Consider the following 20,911-nt stretch of genomic DNA (forward strand, 5'->3'; position numbering starts at 1 on the left):
CATTATGCGTCAAAACCAATCACCAGATGACAAAATAAATGACAGGAAGAGAGGCCAAAGCAGAATAAATATAACCTAGGAGCACACTGAACTTAGAATATTAAGAAAGACTGCTAATTGGCTGAGCATGTTCAGAGTAGTATATGGATACTCCAGGGATGAAAGTATATCCAATTCATTGGATGAGACAGAATGGTAGTATTCACAGAATTAAAATATGTTAACACATCCCATGTTAGACCATTATAGATATAAAACAAGTCTTTACAGAAAACACTTAAGAAAGAAGTAGTTATAATGGATCATTGATACAGGGTATGGCATTAAACTGTGTGTGTGCGTGTATTCTCCTTCTTTAACAACTATCTCTGTTATGCGCTGAATTATTCCCTGCCCCCCCAATTGTTAAAATATTAATCCATAGTACCTTAAAATGTAACATATTTGGAGATAGGGTCATTAAAGAGGGAATTAAGTTAAAATGAGGTCATTATGATAAGTTCTAATCCAATATGACTTGGGTCTAACACAGAGAATGAAAACCATGTGAAGACACAGGGATAAGTTGGACATAGACAAGCCAAGGAGTGAGGTCTCAGAAGAAACCAACTCTGCCAACACTGTGACCTTGGACTTCTAGCCTCCAGGACAGCGAGCATATACATTTCTGTTGTTTAAGCCACCCAGTCTGCAGTAGTTTGTTATGGCAGCCCCAGATGACTAATATAATCTCCCACCAGGTTCCAAACCCAGTTAGGATAGGGACCATTTATATTGTGTTCCCAGTTGTAACTCTAGCACCTGGCACAAAGCAATGATGAGATATTATATTCCCAATTTATGCAGTTATAGCAACAAACGTAGCATGGTATCTAAGAGCATCACGCTCCTGGAGAGAGCTTGTGTTTAAATCCTTGCTTCATCACTTCTTATACTGTGTGACTTGGTTCAAATAATTTAACTTCTCTGTGCCTCAGCTGCTTGATCTGCAGAAGAAAAGGGATAATAACAGCTCCCATCTCATAGAGTTGTAAGGATAAAATGACAGTGCTAAAAAAGTGCTTAGAACAGTGCTAACACATAATAAGCATATAATAAATGATAGTGATTATCACTGATGTTGCTATTTGCCCTGGCCTCATGTGTGGCTAAGTATCCTGAGGTGTGCACCAATTCTGATAAAAACTGGAGAAGTTAAAGCTCTAAGGTTTTGCAATATTTACTGGGCTGAAGGGTCCTATATATAGCATATAATAAGTGTTCAGCAAACATTTATTCAACTGAATACTCTCTGAGCTGACCTTACAGGGTCTGCGATGGAGCTCTGAGTCAAAGCCATTCTCCTACCCTGCTCAGGAGATCACTTTTTGCTCCACCTGGGCAGTGGTCATCTTTATCAATACACAAAGAAGTCCACTGATAAGAGGGACTTCTTCAACTCTTTCTCAACCTTTTCCTTCTAAGACCAAGGCTTGAATAGGATGGGCTCCCTGGAGTCTAAGTAATAAGTATTTCAAATATCTTTACTGTAACAAATCTTAGTATCTACAAGAAGCTATTCTGAAGATGAGGAAACAAAAGTACTGGCAATTCCTGACCCGAACGCCAGGTTAACCCAAGCGACCAATCGACTCCCAGTACAATAGAAACTGCAAAGCCATAATTTTAACTCTTATTATGATACAGAAAGGAAAATAAAAGAATGATTTATTTAAAGATTAAAACTGCCTATTTTATGAAGTCACTGTTTACATTGTTGGAAACTCAATTTTGCGGTCCTTTAAAACAAGTTTTGTCTCCAGACCACTTAAGGTAAAAGAAAAGAAAACACGAAACAAACAAAACAAAAAGGTAGAGTTGAAAGTATGCTTTTTATAGGAAGGAAAACGGTAATGTGTATACAACGGACCTCGAAGATGCCGTGGGTACCCACGGGGATTTTGCCACAAAGGGTGGATGATTAAGGAGTTCACATTTATGGTTGTGCGATGGCCAGAAAGTCTAAAGCAAACTCTACCTGTGCTAGGGAAGCATCAGTGCCAGTTTCTACTGTTCCAGTAAGAATTTCTTTAATTGCATTTGTTTTTTTCTTGAAGAATTCAAGGTAATATTACCCCTTTCAGTATGTGTTCTGGAGAAACAGAGCAGAAAGCTTAAAAGAACTAGTGTGCTGGCCTTCTGGAAGGGTTTAATCTCAAAATGAAACCTGATCATGTCACATCTCTGCTTAAAGCTCTTCCATGAGTGTCTAAAGTTCTTAGGGTTAAGGCCCACATGTTTAATATGACCTAAATGTTCTCGTGGTCTAGCTTTGGCATAATTCTCCAGTGTCACCTCACAACTACCCCCTGCTCTAGCAAAATATCTTAACATCGTTGTTCCCTCTTTGTAAATACTCTCCCTGATTCCAACCCCTGCCTTTGTTAGTCCCCACTATACAATCTCAAGTCTGTACATTCTCCTTTGAGGACTTAATGAATTAATAACTTAATAATTATCAGTCTGCTGCCTCTTTCTCTTGCAAGATTAATTAATTCATTTATTTGCTCATTCAGTTTGCCAAGTACCTACTATGAGCTAGATGCTGTAAGCTCCATAAAAGCATGGATTCAGGATGCACTCTTCATCACTGATTCCCACTACCTCATCAGACACATAGTAGGTAACTCAAAAAAAGCTGTTCAATGAGTGAATGAATATGTTTACTCCATTTTAATTTTTTTAAGTACCTATTACCTATTACCATGTTAGATACAAAGACCATACTCAATAAGTAATCCTTTAATATTTTGGGAGGGAAAGACTGGGTAGCACTTAAACTTTGCATCATCAATTAGCATTTTGAAAAGGCAAATAAAAACACACAGGTGGCTAAAATATTACCTTTGACACTTTCTTAAAGTACTAAGGGACCGTAGTAATGGATATTCATCACTTTCCTGCCCTAACACACACAGACACACGTGTGTGCAGCAACATAACCAAATGTGTATATTTATATGTACCTAGATAGCATCTACACAAGAAAATCATTCACACATTTGTTAATCACAGCTTTGTTTATATACTACTTCTACAAGGTGGAGCAATAATTTGTGAGTCTTTCAAACTGATGTAAGAGACATTTTTCAGTTTATTCTGTGAGCAAATGTGATGAGCCCAAGTCCCTACTAAGAAATTCAAGCCTGGAGAACTGGATTAATAAATATAAATGAATTCATTTGACAGAGTGACATTTTCATTTAATTAAGGCAGAAAATCAGCTCTAAAACAAATGATTGTCCCTGACAAAGAAGCAGAAATTTGTTAATAAATTTCTAATAGCTCTTCCATGGGCTGCGGAAGATCTTTAGTGATAGAGCACTTTGGTGGGGGTGGGGAGTGGAATGAAGGGAGGGACAGTGAAGAGAAGTTGGAAAGAAAAGGAGAAGAAAAGGAACAGGGAAGCACAAAAGGTAATGCATATTTAAAATTTTTAAAATAGCAAGAAAATTAGAGACCATTTATTTATGTTTTAATACATGTCAAATCCTGATAGACCAAAATTATTATAGTAAAACTCTTTCTGTAACAAAACAAATATCCAAGTGTTACGAGAGAATTAATTTAAAAAATATATAAAACAGAAGTGAATAAAATTTGCTCTATTATTTCATCTCTTCCTCGTTTCTGCGGGGTGGTCTGAATTTTAGGGTCACAAATGCCAAAGGAAAAATCAAATTTTCTGATACATAGACATAAGGATAAATGCACACATATGTAGTTTACAGTAACTGTGAATTATAACAACCAACCACATGATAGAAATGGGATAAACTGAAATGAATACCCAAATACTTATGTTTTCAGAATCTCCATATACTACCTTCACCAATGTTTAATAGTTTTTAGCACTAAACATTAGGTTTGTTTCTCTAATAGAACTTGGAAAGACAGAGTCTTTAGATGTATAAATCAAAGTAACATCACTTCTTACATAGCAGATACTTCAAACCCTCATGGTCACTGTTAATAAATTTCTGTCCACTCATTTATGCCAAATCAATTTCAATTAAATCAATTAAAATGGCAACTAGCAAAATTTCACATTATTGATCTAACAAGATTAAGATTACTCAAGATATTGGCAGCACTAAGAAATGCTATGCTGACATCTCTGCTTCATTATGATGCCAAGTTGAAAAACAAACAAATTTGATTTCTTAGGGACCCAATAGCTCAGGTATGCAGGAAGCATCTCAGCAAAACCCACACCACGTGTTCCTAGCAGCGCAAAAAATGCAAAATGGAAGATGGAGGGTGATAACTATGTTTTGATAAGCAAGCTACTAAATCTTTTATTTGAATAATCTCAAGTGTTAATTTTTTTAAGTGCATCTTGAGTTTCTTGCAAAAGAAAAAAATGTATTTTTGAAATAAGAAATACTTCACAGCAGGCAGATAGGGGAGTGGAAAGAGCATGGGCTTTGGAGGCAATTAGTCATCTTACACATTGTGATGGTTAATTTTGTGTGTCAGCTTGACTGGGCCATAGGGTGCCCAGATATTTAGTCAAACATTTTTCTGGGTGTATCTGTGAGGGTGTTTATGGATGAGATTAACATTAGAATTGGTAAATAGAGTTAGGCAGATTTCCCTCCCCATGTGGATGGTCTTCATCCAATCAGTTAAAGGCCGGAATAAAACAAAAAGGCTGGCCTTCCCAGGAGTAAGAGTAAGAGGGAACTCCTTTTGCCTGACTGCCTTGAGCTGAGACACTGGGTTTTTTTCCCTGTCTTTAGACCTGAACTTAAACATTAGCTCGTCTTGAGTTTTGAGCATGCCAGCTTTTGGAATGAAACTCACACCATCTGCTCTCCTGGTCCTCAGGCCTTTACATTTGAACTGGAACTACACCATTAGCTTTCGTTGGTCTCCAGCTTGCCAACTGCAGATCTTGGGACTTCTCAGCCTCCATAATAACATCAGTAGATTCTTTATAATAAATCTCCTTCTCTCTATATACATACATCTTATTGGCTCTCCAGGAATTCAGACTAATAGAAACATTTTTTAGCTGTGTGGCCTTGGGCAGGCCTTGTGGCTCTTTGGGCTTCCTTTATTTGTAGAATGGGGTCCATGACACCTACTTTGCAAAATTACTGTATGAACTAAATGCAGAATTTATTAATACAATGTGAAGTGTGTACACAGGTACACAATCAGTATTAGCTCCAGACTTCCACTGGTGATAAAGTGAAGATTTGGGAAACTTTATATAGAAATAAAAACTAGTATCTAATGCTAATGTTAGATATTAATAATTTAGAAAACTGCTACCTAACTTTGAGACTTTAATGGTTTCCAATATGAATCCCCGAACTGACCTTTTAGAGCTGGCTGAAGCAACTATCTTTCTTTCTCTTCTTCTTCTCTTCTTTATTCACAGGAGGTGGTACCATGATAACTTTGCCCTTATACATGCCAAGCACAGGAAATTGTAGAGTCTCTGTGTAAAGTAACTTGTTTATTATCCTTTGGGGGCTGCCTCAGAAAATTTATTTCATATTTCTGGGGAAATAGGAGGTGGAATTTCAGCAGTGCTGTCTCCTGAGAATTATGGAGGGTGGGCCACTTTCTTAGGTCTTGAAGACATAACCTGCAAGTTTAGGTGATAGTGTTAGATGGGCTCCATCCTAATTTGGGTTTCAAGATAGGATACCTTTAGGTACCCCAAGAGCTGAAAACTCCTTCTGAATTCACCTGGTTATGACAAACGAACTCCTTAAGGCCAAAGGGAGTTTGACTCAGACACTATTAAAGAGCTGCATGCATGTCTGGAGTACTGTGTGCTCTGAATCTGCATAGAGCTGGACAGCAGACCCTCACGCTTTCACATGCACAGAAGTCAACTGCGGTGAAGCTGGGAAAAACACCAATGCCTGGGCCTGAGGGTCTAATTTGTCAGGTTCAAGGTAAGGTCCAGGAATCTCCATTTGGAAGAAGTAGAACAAAACAATTCTGCTGCAAGAAGGTCACGAATTTGGGGGAGGAGAATGTGGTGAAGAAGAGTGAAGGACGAATCTTTACAACCCTCTCATTTACTCTCTCTCATTTACCGTTTTTCAATCCATTACCATGGGTTGTCTAGTCTCCTCTTCTCTTGGAGATGAGGATAACTTCCTCATCCTCATTTGCCACCACCCTCATCCAGGTTGTCATCATATCCTGCATAGATTACCACAACAGCCTCCTAACTAGATGTCTTGTCTCCTGTCTTTGCTTTTCCAGTGCATCCTCTCATCTTTTGCTATAGAAATCTCATTAGGACAGTCTCTGATTCACAACCCTTCTGTAGTTGCCACTGTCTTCAGGATAAATTCTAGATTCCTTGAGAAAAGCAAACATATAAGGCATTCACTTCACATTCCAGTCCTTTCCTCACTTTTCCAATCTCACTTCCTGCCATCTTCCTTCCCTTCTGACCAACTCCTAACCCTCTAACTGTATTAGGCTTCTTCATGCTCCTGGAACACACCAAACTTCTTCTTCAACCTTCGCCTCTAACTTTATGTGTCAACTTGACTGAGATAAGGGATGCCCAGATAGCTGGTAGAACATTATTTCTAGGTGTACCTGCGAGGGTATTTCCAGAAGAGATTAGCATTTAAATCAGCATACTGAGTAAAGAAGAGCTGCCCTTACCCATGTAGGTGGAATTGTCCTGTCTGTTGAGAACATGAACAAAACAAAAAAGCGGAGAAGGACAACTTCTTTCTTTCTCTCCTTGAGCTGGGGCATCCATCTTCTTTTGCCCTTGGACACTGTAACTACTGGTTCTTGGGCCTACAGACTCTGGGACTTACACCAGCAGCTCCCTCTATTCCCAGGCCTTCAGAATTGACTAAATTATACCACCAGCTTTCCTGGTTCTTCTGCTTGTAGATGGCAGATCGTGGGACTTCTCAGCCTCCAAAATCATGCGAGCCAATTCCCATAATAAATCTCCTCTTATATGTCTATATATACCCTATTGGTTGTTTCTCTCTGAAGAACCCTAATACAGCCTCAGAACAGTCTGTTCCTTGCAACTGGGACATTTTCTTTCTATAGTCGCCAAGCACCACCTAATCTGGCTAACTCTTCTTCCTCTTTTAGATCTCAGCTTCCCGAAGGAGATTTTCCTGATCCCTTAGAGCCAGAGAAGTCCCTCTGCTTACTTGCTCCCCAAAGCATAATTAATGACCCCATTCATATCACCCACCATGTTACTATGATTCCTTGTGGATGAGTGTCTTCTCCACTAAAATGTAAACTCCATGTATACAAGAACCATATCTATCTTGCTTATCATATTTTGCCAAAAGCTAGTAAAGGCCTGACACAAAGCAGGCACTCAGTAAATACATGGTTTTATAGTAAATATACTATCACAACATGCTGCACCTCTCTAGAGCTCTTAACACTTTGGCAATTTTATCTATGTTTGATGACTAAAGAGGAAATAAACACATCTTGCTAACTGTAATAGCTGGCAAAGTTCAGAGGTCACTTTTCCTTGTAACCTTTTCTAACACATTTCTCCTAGATTGGATACCCTTCCTATATGACACTGCAAACATCCACACTTCTGTCACACCTCAGACATTTCCGTGCTATAATATTTTACATATAGGTCTCCTTCACATGACTTCAAAGGCAAGAATTTAATATTCATCCCTGTATCCCTAACATATAGCATATAAATAATAGTTGTCACTTAGTAGGTTCTCAATGTTTTTTGAATTACTAAACCAATGATTATATAATTGCTACTGTAAAAAGATAAACAAAATGAGGGCCGGGCACGGTGGCTCATGCCTGTAATCCCAGCATTTTGGGAGGCCAAGGTGGGTGGATCACCTGAGGTCAGGAGTTCAAGACCAGCCTGACCAACATGGTGAAACCCCATCTCTACTAAAAATACAAAATTAGCCAGGCGTGGTGGCATATGCCTGTAATCCTAGCTACTCGGAAGGCTGAGGCAGGAAAATTGCTTGAAACTGGGAGGCGAAGGTTGCAGTGAACCAAGATTGCGCCATTGCACTCCAGCCTGGGCAACAAGAGTGAAACTCTGTCTCAAAAATAAAATAAAATAAAATAAAAGAATAAAAAAACAAAATGAAAAGGGGGATACTAAGAATGGAAGTATTATTTCAGATAAGGAGAAGGATAGAAGGCTTTATTCTTGTCTGGGGCTCAAGACTGGACCAATGGCTGTACAACTTTAGAGTCCATTCACAGTGTAGTCTATGCACATGGTACCTTCTAGAATTGGCATGTAGAAATTCTGATGCAATGGGAGGCTTGAACATCTACACTGTACAGGGGTTTATGCCCGACACCGAGAATTGGTGGTCCCCACAAAAAAGGCCGCAGAGAAATTAGTTAATATGCAATATTAGGGACAGAAGTCCTAAAGCACACAGATGGCATATTTTTCTGTTTCTTCTTATAAAAGCCAGAACATCTCAGTGCATCTCTGAAAGTGGCTTTGATTTCCTCTTATCCAGTCCACATGTCGATGTTCTAAATCAACTGCCTCTCTAAAAATCCCATAGGACATTTGAACACCACACATATTAGATTGTAGGGTCTAGACTTATCCTCAAGAATAAAACCAATATCAATTGTTGAAAACCTGTAACTCATCTTTCTTCAATGCAACATTAATAATTTAAGATCCTTCAAATCCACAGTCAAGCCACAAGGTCAAGGTGACATAACAATGCAACCTTATGACCATCTTAAATTGTCCAAACAAGAGATATCACATATATTGTTTCACCTAGTACATTTAAATGCAAAGTGGTCCATGCATTTGAGGTTGGTGAGTTCTGCAGGGGCAGACATGAAGCCTTTTTGAAGTCTCTGAAGTTCCCTAAAAGTTACTCATCAGTATGCAAAGAATGACTTAAAACATTGAGCTGTGAAGCAGCAATGACGAGGATCATTCCTGATAGAAAAAGTCCAAATTAGACAAATAATGTGTAGACATGTCTCCCATATGCTGGCTAGAGGAACCATTAGGGGCGCTACAAAAGGCAGATGTTTCTCTACTATGAACAATGTAACAGACAAGAATCATGAGTCCATGTCCAGCCTTAAACAAAACTCCTTCTTGGATTAAATGATCTAATGGATTCCCAGAATGAAAATGAAACAGGGATAGATGCTAATCAGGATATATGTCTCATAATTCTAACCGCTACTGATAAACTGACATATGATTTTAATAATTCCCTCAAAAAACATGTCTTTCGGCCTTTGCATATAAAGCTCATTCCAAGGAGAATTTCTCTGATGGCTTAAAGACTTGATAAAATTCGAAATATTCCTGGCCACAACATTTCTGCAAGAGTGCGAAGATTTTGAAATGTGTCGGGGGAAATCTTAAGGAGGTAGCAGTTTGAGAAAATGTGGACTTGGAGGAAATTGAGAAGGGACACGTGGTTGGCAGATCATAATCAAATAAGGTTGAATGAAGAAGTAGTAATAAAAGACCCTGGTTACAGAAGAATAATCTGTTCAGATTCTATTAGGTTACTCATCCAAAATCCTTATCTACCATTAGCCACTGAGCTCATGGCCATAGGAGATGGTTCACTTAACAATCACTTGAGAGTGTCACTCAGGAGAACATTTAAGGACTGAAGATATTAGATGAAACAACTCAAAGCAGGTGAATGGCTTATGTTTAAGAGCGCTTGCCATTGTCTTTACTTGATGGGTCAATAGAAAAAGATCACAAGGGAATAAAGAGATTCTTAAAAAAGGAGATCCTAGGCAATGTTGCTCACGGTGAAAGATGATTCAAAATGGCTTTGTAGCTACGTTTATTTTCTTATGAATCCATGAAAATTGATATTGCATTCACTGCTTTGAGAAGATTTAGTGGAAAATGAAATAGAGGAATAAAATGACAGAAAAGGGCAACAATTAAATTTATATTAGCAAAAACATACAGAGGATCCATTCCCGCTAGCACTATGCAAAGCAAAATTAGAACACAACTGAAGTTTGCTCATAGTCTACAAGGAAGACAAAGCACTACCATGCTTTTATACAGGCTTCCCTTTCTGCCAGCCTTTGTGCACCTGTTAACATTTTTATCCCTTAAAAACCAGCTCATCTGTTGTAACACTGGCAAGTCTTCCTTATCCCACCTATTCCCAAGCGAGGCTGAGTTCCAGCTCTGTGCCATCATTATACTATCATGTGTCTCTATAATGGCATACATCACTCTATCCTTATTGCTAGAATGGGCACTCCCTTTTTATCTCTAGTACCTCACACAAAGTGTGGAGCACACTGGATGGAAGAACAATGGATACTATGTGATGAATACAGTATTATTAGTCTGAACAAAGTGCTAAGAAATGCAGAGGGGTCAAAAACAGACCCACAGACCAATGGAACAGAATAGAGAACTCAGAAATAAGAGTGCACACCTACAACAATCTGATCTTTGAGAAACCTGACAAAAACAAGCAATGGGGAAAGGATTCCCTATTTAATAAACGGTGCTGGGAAACCTGGCTAGCCATATGCAGAAAATTGAAACTGGACCTCTTCCTTACACTTGATACAAAAATTAACTCAGGATGGATTAAAAACTTGAATGTAGGCCAGGCACAGTGACTCACTCCTGTAATCCCAGAACTTTGGGAAGCTGAGGCGGGTGGATTGCCTGAGGTCAGGAGTTCGAGACCAGCCTGGCCAACATGGTGAAACCCCATCTCTACTAAAAATTCAAAAATTAGCTGGGCATGGTGGTGGGCACTTGTAATCCAGCTACTCAGGAGGTCGAAGCAGGAGAACCGCTTGAACCCAGGAGGCAGAGGTTGCAGTGAGCCGAGATCACGCCATTATATTCCCGCCTGGGCAACAAGAGTAAAACTCTGTCTCGAAAATAAATAAATAAATAAATAACCCACAAAAACAAAACAAAACAACAACAGCAAAAAAAAAAACTTAAATGTAAAATCACAAACTACAAAAACCGTAGAAGAAAATCTAGGCAATACCATTGAGGACATAGGCACGGGCAAAGATTTCATGACAAAAATGACAAAAGCAGTTGCAGCAAAAGTAAAAACTGACAAATGGGATCAAAGAGCTTCTGTACAGCAAAATAAACTATCATCAGAGTGAACAGAAAATCTACAGAATGGGAGAAATTTTTTCCAACATATCCATCTGACCAAGGTCTAATATCCAGAGTCTATAAGGAACTTAAACAAATTTACAAGAAGAAAACAAACAACCCCACTAAAAAGTGGGCAAACGAAATGAACAGACACTTCTCAAAAGAAGACATTTATGTGGCCAAAAAACATGAAAAAAAAGCTCAACGTCACTGATCATTCGAGAAATGCAAATAAAAACCACGGTGAGATACCATCTCACGCCAGTCATAACAGGGATTATTACAAAGTGAAGAAACAACAGATGCTGGTGAGGTTGTGGAGAGATAGGAATGCTTTTACACTGTTAGTGGGAATGCAAATTAGTTGAACCATTGTAGAAGACAATGTGGTGATTCCTCAAAGACTTAGAACTGGAAATATCCTTTGACCCAGCAATCCCATTACTGGGTATATACCTAAAGGAATAGAAATCATTCTGTTTTAAAGACACATGCATGCACATAATCACTGCAGCACTACTCACAACAGCAAAGACATGGAGTCAACCCAAACGTCAATCAATGATAGACTTCATAAAGAAAATGTGGTACATATACACCATGGAATACTATGCAGACATAAAAAGGAATGAGATAATGTCCTTTGCAGGGACATGGATGGAGCTGGAAGCCATTATCCTCAGCAAACTAACGCAGGAACAGAAAACCAAACACTTCATGTTCTAATTCATAAGTGGGAGCTGAACAATGAGAACACATGGACCCAGGGAGGGGAACAACACACATTGGGGCCTGTTGGGGTGGAGGGTGGGGAGAGGGAGAGCATCAGGAAAAATAGCTAATGCATGCTGGGCTTAATATCTAAGTGATGGATTGATAGGTGCAGCAAACCACCGTGGCACACGTTTACCTGTGTAACAAACCTGCACATCCTGCACATGTACTCTGGAACTTAAATAAAATTTTTTTTTTAAAAAAGAAATGCAGATGGATAGGAGAATGATTAGTTCTGCCTGAAAGATGAGGTAAGTCTTCTCAGAAGAGTTAATATCTCATCAAGGCTATGTCTTTTCGTGAGTTTTATTATACAATATTCATAACAATCCTGTGAAATAGATCTTATTCCCATTTTTATAATGAAGATGTCTTAATTTCTGACAAGCAACTTGCCCAAAGTTATACATCCATGAAATGCCTAGAATGGCTATGCGATGCTAAAGAGTTTGACTTTTATTCTGTAGGTAATTGGGAACCAGTAAATGTTTTAAGGATGGAAATAATGTTGTCAGAAATATATTTAACTCTGGCAATAGAAGTGGGATGTTAATTGAAGTAGAATTGAGGGAGCAGGATAGAGACTTCAGATAAAATGATAACTAGAAGGTTATTCAAATGGCCTGGGAAAGAGCTGAAGAGGAATGAATTAACACAGTGGTTAAGGTAGAGACAAGGCTGGGAAAGATGGGAAACTCACTTCACAAGCAGAACTCTGAGGATTTGGTCATGGACTCCATGTTAGTGATGAGGAAAATGGAGTAATCACAGGTGACTCTGAACCTTCTATGACAGGTGACAGCGTGTGAGTCATGGAGGTATTAACCTTGAAAACCAGCACAGGAGGAAGAACAGACTGGGGAGATGGTAGAAAAGGATAATGGGTTAGATTCAGATATTTTAAATTTGAGATGTCAGAGGAATATTCAGCGGTACACATCTTTTAGAGAGAGAAAAATAAGAATCTGTAGTTCCAGAGAGGTCTAAAACGTAAATCTGGGAGTCACTATGAAGTAGGGGATGCTTAAGTGGTAGAGGGTGAGATTTTCCAGGCAGCATGTAAAATGCCAACAACTAAGAGGACCTACCCCCAGGAGGAATCAACATTTGGGAAGTGGCAGAAGAGGGCAGTTTGCCCACACCCTGAACGAGGCCATTAGAAAGAGAACCAAGACAGTCAATATCATGTACATGGAACATGTGAGCACCAAGGCAAGGAAAAGCTCATGCTATCCAATGATAAAGCAGAAGAATTGTGTTGAAGAGAACTGGCATGTGAACATCAGATTTGTAACACTAAAGCCTCAACTAAATAAAAGGCATGAAAGAGCCTGGAAATTCAAATAGCATAATTTGAGACATACTAGACAATCAGAACATCAGACATTCTTCACATATGCATAAAAAGGAATCTGACTGGCTCATGTTTTCTTTCTCAGGAGCAAGAAGATTCTCTTCCTCAGAAGACGGACAAAGGAAGCATTTCTCAATGTCACTTGTAGAAAGACATATCCTATTGCCTGGTCAATAGATACTGAGAAAATCTGTTTTGAATAAATAAGTTAATGGTAAATAGGTTTGACCTGAGACTCTCAGGAAATTGGGGCCCCTAACGATACTGGTGGTTCCAGGAAGCACTAGGTAGAACTTCTACAAAGATGCAGTTTTTTTTTTTTTCCCCAGAAAACCTCCCACTGTTTTTATATATATTAAAGCCAGTCTCTAATTCTGTTTTTCTTCTTCTCCCACCATCTTAAGAATACTGATCTGGCAGTTTCTTATGAGGTCAAACATACATTTAAGATACCAATCAGCAATTCCACTTCTAGATATTTACTTTTTTAGTGAAATAAAAATCAGTGTTTATAATAAAAACCTATGTGTGAGTGCTTATGGCAGCTTTATTTGTGTCAAACAAAACTGCAAACAACTCAAATGTCCCACAGCTGGGGAATGGATACACAAACTGTGGTTATATTAGGTTGGTGCAGAAATAACTGCAGTTTTTAACCATTAAAAATAATGGCAAAAACTGCAATTACTTTTGCACCAATCTAATACATTTAGTGGAATACTCAGCAATGAAAGTGAATGGGATGATGACACGTCACAGCTTTGATAAGTCTAAAGCCATCTCCACAGGTCAAAGAAGTCAGACACTATGACTCCATTTATATAGCATTCTGGGGAAGGCAAAACTGTAGGGATGGAAAACATCGTAGGTTGCCAGGGGCTGGTAGTAATAAAAGGAGCTGACAACCAAGGAGCACTGGGAGAGTATTTTCTGGAGTAATAGAAATTTTCTATCTTGATTGTTGTGGTAGCTATTCAACTGTGTGCATTTGCCAATACTTGCATAACTGTGCACTAAAAATGGTGAATTTTACTGTATGCAATACAGAATATACCTTAATAAAAACAATGAGATAAAAAGAATACTGGCACGGGAATGAGAAGAACTGCAATCTAGTTTCAGTTATGTCACTAACTAGCTGTGTAACTAGGAACAAACCTCTAATCCTCTTTGGTTCTTGGTGCCCAAATCTGCAAAAGGAGACTGGACAATTTCTCAACAAGTCTATTGCTCCATTCTACAGACTTTCTTCTTTAAGCAAGGTGGTGGACCAGATGGCCTACTTCAGTTCAGATGGCCTACTTGAGTTGCTGAAGTATCATTGCGGAGGTGACTGGACTAAAATAGCTAGTCCGTACATATAGTTCTAAAAAGTCTTCTTGGATTAGAAAGTAGTGTTTCTAATTTTTGTTGTTCCAAAAGACAGAGCTTTGGGAAAGTCCATCTGGTTATGCAATTCCCGAGTAAAATTTGACACATATATTTGGACAATGTGAAAAAAGTTCTTCAGGAAACACTGATGTTTAATGAGCTATAACTGGCCCTGGTAAACAAACATACTATTCTTTTTTCATCTTATAGGCAGTAATTATAAAGGCATATGAGGATGGTAGCATCTTCTACTCACATCTGCCTAACTTGCCAGTTGAGACACTGTTTTCTATTGCCTGAATTTACCCAACCCTCATAGTTGCTGATATATTTTTACACTTTCTACATATTTGCAGCCAAGAAAGTCACTAAAAGGGACACTCCAAAAATAACCCTACACTACAGCATGAGAAAATAAAACAATAAAAATAATAATCTTGATGAAGACTTCAAAAGCTTGCATTTTTTTACTTTGTAAAGCAGGGGTCCATAAACAATGTGATAGCAATTTTTTTTTTTTTTACTGTGGTAAAAACCACATAGTATTAAATTTACTATCTTAAGCATTTTTAAGTATATAGTTCAGTCATGTTAAGTATATCTAAGTTGTTGTGCAACAGATCTCTATGAGGTTTCATCTTGCAAAACTGAAACTTGTACATGAAACACAAATTCCTCCTCCCCAAGCCTTTGTAGCCACTTTTCTACTTTGTTTCTATGATTTCGGCTATTTTAGATACTCCATATGAGTAGAATCATGCATTATTTGTCCTTTTGTGACTCGCTTATTTTGTTTAGCACGATGTCTTTGAGGTTTATCATGCAGCACGTGGTAGGATTTCCTTCTTTTTAAAGGCTGAGTAATATTGCATTTTGTATATATCCCGTGTTTTCTTTATCCATTCATCTGTTGATAGACATTTGGGTCACTTCTATCTCTTGCCTATTGTGAATAATGCTGCACTCAACATGGGTGTACAATTATTTCAAGATCCTGCTTTGAATTCTTTTGGATATGTACCCAGAAGTGAGATGGCTGTATCATATGGTAACTCTATTTTTAGTTTTTTGAGGAACCTCAATACTGTTTTCCATAATGGCTATACAATTTTATATTCCCACTAACAGTATACAAGGGATCCAATTTCTCTACATTCTTGCCAACACTAGTTATTTTCTGTTCTTTTGGTAGTGGCCATTCTAATGGGTGTGAGATGATGTGTGGTTTTGATTTGCATTTCTCTAATGATTAGTGATGTTGAGCATCATTTCCTATGCCTGTTGGCCATTTGTATACCTTTTTTGGAGAATTGTCTATTTGAATCCTTTGCTTATTTTATTATTTGGCTTGTTTTTTTTCCTTGTGTTGAGTTATAGATGTTTCTTATATATTCTGGATATTAACCCCTTTTCAGATATGTGATTTATATATATGTTCTATTCTGTGTTGTCTTTTCACTCTGTTGTTTCCTTTGATGTGTATCAGTAATTCTTTTTGTAAATAAAATTGTATTGGAACACTGCTATGCCTAATTCATTTAAGTATTGTCTATGTTTGGGTTTTGCCTAGTGGGGGTAGTTGCAACAGATACCATATGGCTGGCAAAGACTAAAATACTTACTAACTGGTCCTTTACAGAAAGGGTTTGCCAACCTCTGTCATAGAATATGCGATGAACTCTATTATATGGTTTCTACATAAAATCTCATTTAATAACCACCTGGAGATGGAAATTGTTAGCCCATTTGACATAATAAAGGCAATAAGGCGTAATGGGTAAAAGTTTGCTGTGCAGTCAGACGGACCTGTGCTATGCTTTTTACTAGTTGTCTGACTATGAGTATATTACTTAACCTCTTCATCCTCTTTTATACGCATATGTAAATTATTGTGATGGTTGCACCACTCTCTTTACACACTAAACATCACTGAATTTTAAGCCTTAAGTGGGTAAATTGTATGTTATGTGAATTATATCTCTATAAAGATGTTATAAAAATAAGGATTATTATAAATGTATGAGGTTGATTAAATTACGTGGCTTCTATTACTGATAGCCAACAATATTCTGCATTTACTGTCATACTGTACCGAGTGATTTATATATCTTAGCTCCCTTAATTCTTGCAACATCCCTATTTGGTGAGCACAGCAAAATGTGTTAGGTACGGGATTTAAAATTTGGGCCTGTCTGATGCCAAAATTCACCCTTTTTCCTTCTTGTTTCTTTTTAAAAATTTTATTCCTTTAAATAGTTAATATACTCGTACATTTCATAAAACAAAGTGACATAAAAGGCACACACCCTCTCTCCATCCACCATCTTCCCTGTCCCACAGGTGCAGCTTGTATTAGCTTCTTGTACATCATTCAGCATTTCCTTAAAACAAAGCACATATGGATATACATTTTTATTTCCCCCTCTTTGGCAAAGGTAGCATACTATAAGCATTGTTCAAATATAGTATACATTGTTCTGCACCTTGCTTTTTTCTCATCTCATAGCATCCCAGAGATCCTACCATATTAGTATTCTTCATTCTCGTATTTATAGCTGAGAGTACACCAACGCCTGGGTGTACCATAATTTAATTCACTATTCCCCTCAAGATGGACAGTTAAGTTGTTTCCAAGAAACTATATTTTGAAATTGCCTCCAAAGGCAAGAAGAAAACTCCTAAGAAATGCAATCATTTTTAAAATAAATTCCTTTCCTCAAAAATGGACTTCTTTGAAAGTGATAACTCTTCTTAAAATGTGTTGGTTAGTAAATATTTGTTAACTATCAATGCAATGGTCTAAATGTTATGTCTCCTCAAAATTTATATATTGAAATCCTAACCCCCAAGGTGATGGTATTGGACGGTGGGGCCCTTGCTTGGTGATCAGATCATGGGGGTGCAGCCCTCATGTATGTGATTGGTGCTCTTGTAAAAGCAGCCCCACAGAGATCCTGCCCCACGTGACATTACAAGGATTAGAAGGCCATCTGTGAGGAAGTGGGCCCTCATCAGACACTGAATCTGCTGGCGCCCTGATCTTGGACTTCTCAGTCTCCAGAATTGTGAGAGAGAAATTTTTGTTGTTTATAAGCTACCTAGATTATGGCATTTTGTTACCGCAGCCTGAACATGTTAGATAATCAACAGCAACACAAAATTAAATGCATTACACCAGAGTGACAGCCCCACATGAGCCACGGAAGGATACTCCATCTCTATGGATAAGAACTGTGATTCACCCTCTTTAAGAGGGAAGCCCAAGGATTTCCAAAAACATTGCAAAGTCTTTGTTTGTACTTATTCAGCATATTGTTTCTGTCGAGTAATATTTACAGAGATGAAGAATCAAATATTCATTACTGAAACATCTATTACCCCTATGGTGAATTTCTATATGATACATATTTTAAACTAATCGGTTCACCTGAGTAGAATGAAATTCTAATATTTTTATTATAGCAAACCTAGACCCAAAATATTTTAACGCTAATCCGACTGTCTTTAGAACTTCTATTATTAGTCATAAAACATAAAAACAACTTATCAATTTTGCTTCCTTTTTTTAAAAAAAAAAAAACTATTACTTCAATAAGGCTATGTATTTTCTGAAGGATGCCTGGCATAACATGAGTTTGAGCATTAACATGTGAAGAACCAGCTCACGCCTGTAATCCCAGCACTTTGGGAGGCCGAGGCCGATGGATCACTTGAGTCCAGGAGTTCGAGACCAACCCGGCCAAAATGGCAAAACCTCATCTCTACTAAAAATACAAAACATTAGCCTGGTGTGGTGGTGCATGCCTGTAATCCCAGCTACTTGGGCAGCTGAGACATGAGAATCACTTCAATCTCGGAGGTGGAGGTTGCAGTGAGCCAAGACTGCGCCACTGCACTCCAGCCTGGGCAACAGAGTGAGACTCTGTCTTGAAAAAACCAAAACCAAAACCAAAAACCCATGTGAAGAACAAGCAGTAAGAAAGGTAATATCAGCACAGACAAAATACCCAAGAGCTAGAGAACAATGCGGTCTTCCAAAGGGAACTGAGTGAAAGAATTAAAAATGTACAGCTTTTCAAAGCTCAAGAAAGTGACAACAACAACTGAATTGAAAGGGCTGAACTGGGCATTATCTTCCCAGAACACATACGTATATTTAGCTTAATAGACCTGAGTACTATCTTAGGAAAAATCTTATATATTATGCATATATAGGGCAATGAGAGCTGTAGAAAATGATTCTCCAAAGCAAACACACTGCAGGCTGACACTAGTAGAGGAAAAGGGTCAAAGGCACACACAATGCATCACACGTGAGTTTAGGTCTTCTTCTATAGATCATCACCAGAGAGAAAAAGAATGAGCTGCAAAAACCATAGGCACTAAACAGAAGCTGGGCAGCTATGCTTGTGGTTGAAGCTTAAAAAAATGCATATGTGTATTTTCTGATTATAATTTTAATATGAATTTGCAGAAGATTTGGAAAATATAGAAAAATAAGAATTTAAGTCACCCACTTATCCCACAATCCAGAGAGATCCTTTATTAAAATGGTTGGCATATTTACTTGCAGTCCTTTTTTTCTGTACTTATAAGAATATATGGTTTTTACAAAATTGGGCTTTTATTATGCATACAATTTTACACATGAGCTTTCCCCCCACCTTGTATGACTTAAGTAATTTCCCATGTTGTCACGTATTCTTTAAAGAAGTAATTTTAATAACTGGGCATTATACTGAATCTTATGAATTTAAGCAGAATTACTTGATTCTTTTCATATTGCTGGACCTCTAGGTTGCTTGTAAATTTTCCATTTTCCAAATAGCACTGTGATAGACTTTCTTATCATAATCTTCGTATTTCTATCTACTTCTTAAAAGAAGCTTAAAAGCGTATCAGTATTTCACATTCAAATTTAAATCACTTAGTATACCAGTAAACTCACCATTGGAAGTCTCTGGGGGCAAAATGCAAACAATGCATATGAAACAAACAATACTATTTTATGATCACTTGAAGTCTATATTTATCCTTCTAGAATAGTCATCTTTCAGGGAGCACATTATTTCCTCTAGGCAAATGGACTATTACTAGGTTAATCTAAATGCAATAACATGAAACTTGGCTGACCCAGATTTCTCCAATATCAGTATGCATGCAATTACAATATTCTGCAGAATGACAAATACTCAAGGCTCTCAAAAACACATATTTTATCATCCTTTCATTTAAAATGATGTACAATGGACACTAAAATAAAACAAAGTTTATAGCCAATGAAGTTTGATAGCATCCAAATCTTATGTAGACATATAAGTTACATATAGTGTAACTTAAGGCTTTCTTCGAATTCTAGCTTTGTCACTTCCACAGTTATTGAGATCTTAAGTGCTCTCATCATATTGAAGTTATTTATAATTCCTGTTAAGAATTATATACTCTTAACAGTCTAGTTTTAGATTCACTGTAGTCTATTTTAAAAATTATTCCACTTTCAAGAAGCTAAATGGGGTTCTTACAATCTCTAAAGTGTGTGTGTATAATACATTCATGTATAGTTATACATATCTAAAATGTTTTTCTCCCACTAACTGGTGAAAAGCAAAATAAAAATACAACAAAAACTCCACTTACATCACTGGTCACCGTAACTATAGAATCACTCAAATTCTAAAGCGCCCTCACAATTGGCGCAGGTGAAGATAGCTAGAGCTGGACTGTACAGTTGTGCAGGCTGCACACTATACAACTCTAGTGAGTACAATCGTACCCTGATTGATGTGACTGGTATTCTCTGGGGTTGTGCAGTATACAATCCATACAGCTGTATGTGACAACCTTGAAGTTAGCTCAGGTAATTCTGTTTGCTCATCCATTACTTATTTGTGCATCCTTCTCTCTAGTGAGCTATAAAAAAAGTTTTCAAAGGGAAGTAATCTTTAAATCTGTATACTATTTTCTATGAAGGAAATTCTGCGAAGAAACAACAACAAATTCTCCCTGACTCCCATCTGTCCTAATAGTAAGGTGCTCTTTCTTCTCATCTCCCCTTCCATCCACCCATCAGGAAGCAACAGGGTACCTTGTGTGAGTAACTGTAGATTTCTGACTTCTTCTCGCACCTTCAGCTGGAGTACCTGTTGTAAGATGTGCTGCCGGAGGTTCTCCTGGGCAATCCCCATTCGCTCGAGCTTTTTGTCAGTAAGTCTCAGCAGGGCTCGCCCTGCAGGGTTTTGAGAAAT

The 20,911-nt window shown here is 37.9% G+C and overlaps 1 protein-coding gene across 6 annotated transcripts in view; it reads right to left on the bottom strand.

The window, feature by feature from the left end:
* The window catches only part of SAMD12 (sterile alpha motif domain containing 12), a 460,705-nt gene that overhangs the window by 195,746 nt on the left and 244,048 nt on the right, over positions 1–20,911 (bottom strand). For 3 of the 6 annotated variants that reach the window (XR_004370994.2, XR_009214825.1, XM_032760320.2), the window contains exon 4: positions 20,752–20,892. Coding sequence is in view for 4 of the 6 variants with exons in the window: in XM_032760320.2 (XP_032616211.1) it covers positions 20,752–20,892 (141 nt within the window). In the remaining 2 variants the exon portion in view is untranslated. Of the gene's footprint in view, positions 1–8,217; positions 20,893–20,911 lie in introns of those variants that run through there. The other 3 variants (XM_032760318.2, XM_032760319.2, XM_032760321.2) reach the window with 2 other exon arrangements.

This window comes from Hylobates moloch, unplaced genomic scaffold, assembly GCF_009828535.3.
Source record: "Hylobates moloch isolate HMO894 unplaced genomic scaffold, HMol_V3 SCAFFOLD_9, whole genome shotgun sequence".
Taxonomy (NCBI): domain Eukaryota; kingdom Metazoa; phylum Chordata; class Mammalia; order Primates; family Hylobatidae; genus Hylobates; species Hylobates moloch.